The sequence below is a fragment of the Otolemur garnettii genome, unplaced genomic scaffold, assembly GCF_000181295.1.
Source record: "Otolemur garnettii isolate 467f Iridium unplaced genomic scaffold, OtoGar3 scaffold00226, whole genome shotgun sequence".
In the NCBI taxonomy this organism is placed as follows: domain Eukaryota; kingdom Metazoa; phylum Chordata; class Mammalia; order Primates; family Galagidae; genus Otolemur; species Otolemur garnettii.
In genome coordinates this window covers 8566-13184 of record NW_003852621.1, presented here as the reverse complement: position 1 = coordinate 13184, position 4619 = coordinate 8566, and the positions used below count along the sequence as shown (strand labels likewise).

The 4619-nt window shown below is 52.7% G+C and overlaps 1 protein-coding gene across 1 annotated transcript; it reads right to left on the bottom strand.

The window, feature by feature from the left end:
* Positions 1-472: 472 nt before the first annotated feature.
* On the bottom strand, positions 473-3166 carry LRRC14B (leucine rich repeat containing 14B). Its single transcript, XM_003802002.1, has 2 exons — positions 2283-3166; positions 473-1118 (listed from the first exon to the last, which is right to left on the bottom strand). The coding sequence occupies exons 1-2, from the start codon at positions 3164-3166 to the stop codon at positions 473-475; spliced, it is 1530 nt and encodes a 509-aa protein (XP_003802050.1).
* Positions 3167-4619: the final 1453 nt, after the last annotated feature.

The following is a 4619-nucleotide window of genomic DNA, read 5'->3' as shown; positions in this document are numbered from 1 at the left end:
CAGTATTTAATCATTCTATTACTCACCCCTTTCTTTGAACAAAGCCAATCTTGGTGGGAACCAAGTCCAAATGTATCTTTTTCAGGTGCTATTTAGCATAATCACCTGAACTCGGGAGTTCTAGACCAGCCTTAGCAAGAGTGAGACCCTGTATCTACTAAAAATAGAAAAATTAGCTGTGTATCATGGTAGGTGCCTATAGTAGCTACTGAGGAGGCTGAGGCAGGAGGACTGTTTTAACCCAGGAGTCTGAGTTGCAGTGAGCTCTGATGATACCACTGCACTCCAGCATGGGCAATAGAGTGAGACTCTGTCTCAAAAAAAAAAAAAAAATATATATAATATATATATATATATATTTTTTTTTTTTGATAGAAGTTATGAGGTGAACACTGGGGCCACTTTGAATGAGAGCTGATGGCCTGGGCACTTGCAGGTTGAAATGCAAGACCTCTCAGCATGATTTGAGGCCCTACTCCACTTGTGTGAGAGCTCTGGAAAAGTGTTCTAGAGCAGCTTTGAAAGCTTGGAGCAATAATACACTCAGTTCATTGCTTGTTTCTTGAATGTCTGGGTCAAAACTTCCAAAGAGAGGTGTGGAGACCTGGATATCCTCCCGGTCTGCCTGTAGCAGCACAGCACGCAGCTCCTGGGCAATTGCATCATATTTCTGCTGGTCGAACTTGGACATGGCCAGCTCATCCTGGGGATAGGGAGCCCCCTCAGGGTAACAGTCCTTGGGCACTGGGAACTCAACATACTGCAGCTTGGGGAGCTCACAGAGAGCAGTGAAGAGGCGCCTGAGGGCCTGAGCTGACAGCGGGTTCCCAAGGAACTTGAGCTCCTGGAGCTGGTGGCAGGGGCTAAGGCCCAGGACCAGCATGCTGGCGTGGCTGTCTGTGAACCCACACTCCTCCAGGGTCAAGACCCTCAGCGTATGGGCAGCCTGGCTGAGTAGTCTGAAGAAAGTGGCGGGGTACAGGTTGGCCAGGTTGTGTCCACTAAGGTCCAGCACCTCCAGGTGAGTGGCATGGATACAGTCTGCCAAGAAGGCCATGTCTGCATGGTTCAGGGCACAGTTGGCCAGATCCAGCGCTCGAAGTGGGGTCCTCAGGGGGCTATAGAGCAGGGCAAGAAAGAGCACCAGTGAGAGGAGATCCTGGGAGGTAGCTGGGTATAATCTGTTTGTCTGTCACAGGAGTTAACAAACTGTAGCAAAGGCCAAACCGTACCTGGCACCTATAGCCCATGACCGAAGAAGGTGTTTCTATGTTTAAATAATTGAAAAATTGAAAAGAATAACAGTGAAACATGAAAGTTACATGAGATTCAGATGTTGATGTCTATCAGCAGTGTCACTGAAACACAGAGAGGCCTGACATTTGTCCTTGGAACAGTGATCAATTGTTTTATCAACACCTCTTTTTGTGTGTGCAGGGAAGTAATTCATATGGCCCTGTTGAGCACGTCCACTCAGAAAGCTGGCTGCAGGGGCCATGTGAGTCAGCAAGAAGTATGATGACACCAGATGACACCCTGTTGCTCTGAGGTAGATAAGGCCAGGCCACACAGTTTCAGAACTGGGAAGGATCATGCATCTAGTCCACCCTTAGGTATGCCTGGGGACCTAAAGAGCCCCTGACTTGGTCCCACTCCCCACGATCTGGTTTGGCTGAAGGAGAGTGGGCATCACAGCCCCAGTGGATAGCAATCAGTGGGGAGGGGATCTCTAACCTGGGGCTCTCTCAGGGAGGGCCCCCAGCAGCATTTTCACACTCTCAGCCCACCCTGCCCTGGCAGGCCTGTCTCCGCTGAGCAAGGCCAGTGATAACTGGGGTTCTGAGCTCAGTAACCCCTACCTGAGGCCAACCCCACTCCAACCCTCCCTGGCTGTGGCCCTATGGCTCCCCTGCCCTACCAGACCTGGGCCTGTCTCCCAGTTGCCTGGGTCAAAAGCACAAGCACTCAGGTTTATGACTTGTTTTGTTTTGAGCCTCTGAGGATTGGGTAACATGTTATTTAACAATCTCTGGCTTCTTCTGCCTTGTTTACTTGTTGATTGGCATATTCTTTTGCTACCTAAATAGGTATCCCTGGAATCCTCTCATATCCCAGGGCACATACAAACCCTCAGTTGTTTCTTTCCCAGTGTCTCTAACTCAGGTTCACCCCACTGTGAGGTACAACTCCTCTCCTGCATGGCCTTGTAAGTGGGCAGCCTTTGCATCCTGCCAGGGGCCCCAGGCTTGGCCTTGGCCTCAGTGCAGTCCCCAGAGACTCACCTGAGCAGCTTGTGGACTTTCCCAGTCAGCCTGGAGAAGGCCATGCCCAGCTCATTGAGCCGGCTCATCTGGCTGAGCTCCCTGGCAATAGAGGCGAGGAGGGCATCCTCACCATCAGGAGTGGAGGCATAGGCAGGAGCCATGTCGAAGGCCTTGGTGGGCAAGGTGAGCGAGACTAGCTGGGGCAAGCCCAGCTGCAGCAGCTCCCACACGTGGCCAGCATGCAGACGCACATTGTGCACCACAGCGAGCTTGTGCAGTGTGCTGGGCCCAACCAGGCGCACCACCCACAGGAGTTGGCTGGGACTCAGGCTGTCCACACGGAGCGAGGGGCAGTGTATCCGCAGAGGGGCCTGACCTGCTGGCCTCAGGGCCTGTACCACCAATTCAAAGTTGCCCTCCGTGATGAAGAGGTCAGCAAAGACCTCAACAGGACGCCCAGCCACAAGGTGCTCTGCCTGTAGGGCACAACAGGCCTTGGCCAGCAGCTGGGTGCGGCCCCACTTGCCAAGTGCCCTCCCACAGGGGCACTGCTGCACCTGCACATCACGGATGCCTGTGAAGTCAGCCACCACCAGCTGATGTCTCCTTCCTTGCAGCACATGATCCGCAAGGCCTTGAAGGCAGGCCTCCAGGCAGGCCCTGCAGGCCCGGTCACGCAGGTCCTCGGGGTGGTCAGTGTTAGGCCCCAACAGCGTACCCAGCCGGAACTCCACCAGGGGCCAGCACCCTAGCACAGCACGGATCACCTCTGCCTGCTCCAGCAGGTAGCTGGCTTTGAACAGGAGTGGGTAGAGGTTGTGGGCCACACTATCCAGGCTCTGCAGGGCCAGCTGTGGGTGGGACACCAGGGTTCCCGCAGCAATGAAGCGGAGCGACCTCATTGTGTTGTGGCCCAGGCAGGACGGCACTCTTCCCAAGGCTTGTGCCCTCTGTGTTTGTTTTTAGCTGTAGCAGCTGCGCCACTGGGCAGAAAGTGGTTGGCTAGCTGTGGTGGTCATCTGACTGCTATTTTTGTCCTGGGCATCTATTTGACTCTGATGTGGCCTTGGGGCACCTGCAGCAGGGTGTGCTCAGAGGCCTGTGCTAGAACTACAGGAAACCAGTCCTGGTTTGTGTGCCAGCCATCAAGGCCAGTGGTCCTGTCTCCAGCTCACAGTCAGCAGAGGATGTGGTCAGTCCCCTGAGTTGCATGTCCATGGTGGCCTGTGGGGCCAGGGCCCACCTGTGCTTTGTATCTGGGAGTGAGTTGTGGGGCCTAGAATAGGGCGAGCACCTGTTTCCTGATCTTAAGAATAGATAATACCAACCCTGTGAGGTACCACAGCTATTCTGTCCCTTCTCTGTGACTTCATTTTCCCATAGTTCTAGGGCAGATAGAAGCAGGGGAGCCACCTGAGTCTCAGCATCCTTGTCTGCGATCCCTGGACCCAACTGGTAGGTAATGCTGCAGGTGTGTGGGGCACACCGCTGGGGCTGGGCACTTCAGTACTCACTCTAGCCCTGAGGGGTGTGACAGCTACAGGACTCCTGGACCCCACTCTCCCAGGATTGCTGCCATTTAAGGCAAGGCCAGCACACGCACCTCATATGAAGTGAGCTGCACCTGGTGAGTTGTGTGCCAGGAGGTTCACAGGTCTTGGGAGGTCTTGACTATGAGAGACTCACAGAGACAGATAGAGACAGAGATGGGGAGAGACAGACAATGGAAGGGCAGGAAGGAGAGGCCTGGGGTAAGCCTGATTGGTTTGCTATCGGTGGTACCTACCTGACCCCACCTGCCTTGGTCTGTCCCCTCTCAGCCTTATCAGCACCTCTCCCATGGAGACCATTGAAGGGAAAGGGGTGTGTCCCATGGGGATCCCCCCAGGAACTGCCAGGAGATGGCAGGCCTGGCCGCTGATTTTCCCCCGCAGCCTCAGCCACCTCCCTTGGTCTCACATCCCTGGATCCCTCATGAGACATACAGGTGGTATTCCTGGACACATGGCCCATTTTTAGGCCCAAGTAAGAGAATCTCCAGGACATGATAGAAAACATGTTGCATTTACCTAAGTTGATGAAGTTTTGAACAAGTCAGTTTTTTTTTTGCTTCGAGAAAAAAAATATATATATTTTTATTAAATGATAGCTGTATACATTAATGCAAACATGGGGTACAATGTAGTGTTTTCATATACAATTTGAAGTACTTTCATCATGCTGGTTAACATAGATTTCATGTCATTTGCTTAGTCATTGTGTCAAAACATTTATATTCTAGTTCTAGAAAAGTTCACTTGTACCCTTGTTAGACAGATATATAGGTGATCTTTCCGGTCACCCTCCCACCACCCG

Bases quoted from the DNA above. Each gene is read 5' to 3' on its own strand.
- LRRC14B (XM_003802002.1), bottom strand. From the start codon at position 3,166: ATGAGGTCGCTCCGCTTCATTGCTGCGGGAACCCTGGTGTCCCACCCA. The intron at 1,119-2,282 runs GTGAGTCTCTGG...CCTGCTCTATAG, and splicing joins AAAGTCCACAAGCTGCTCAG to CCCCCTGAGGACCCCACTTC.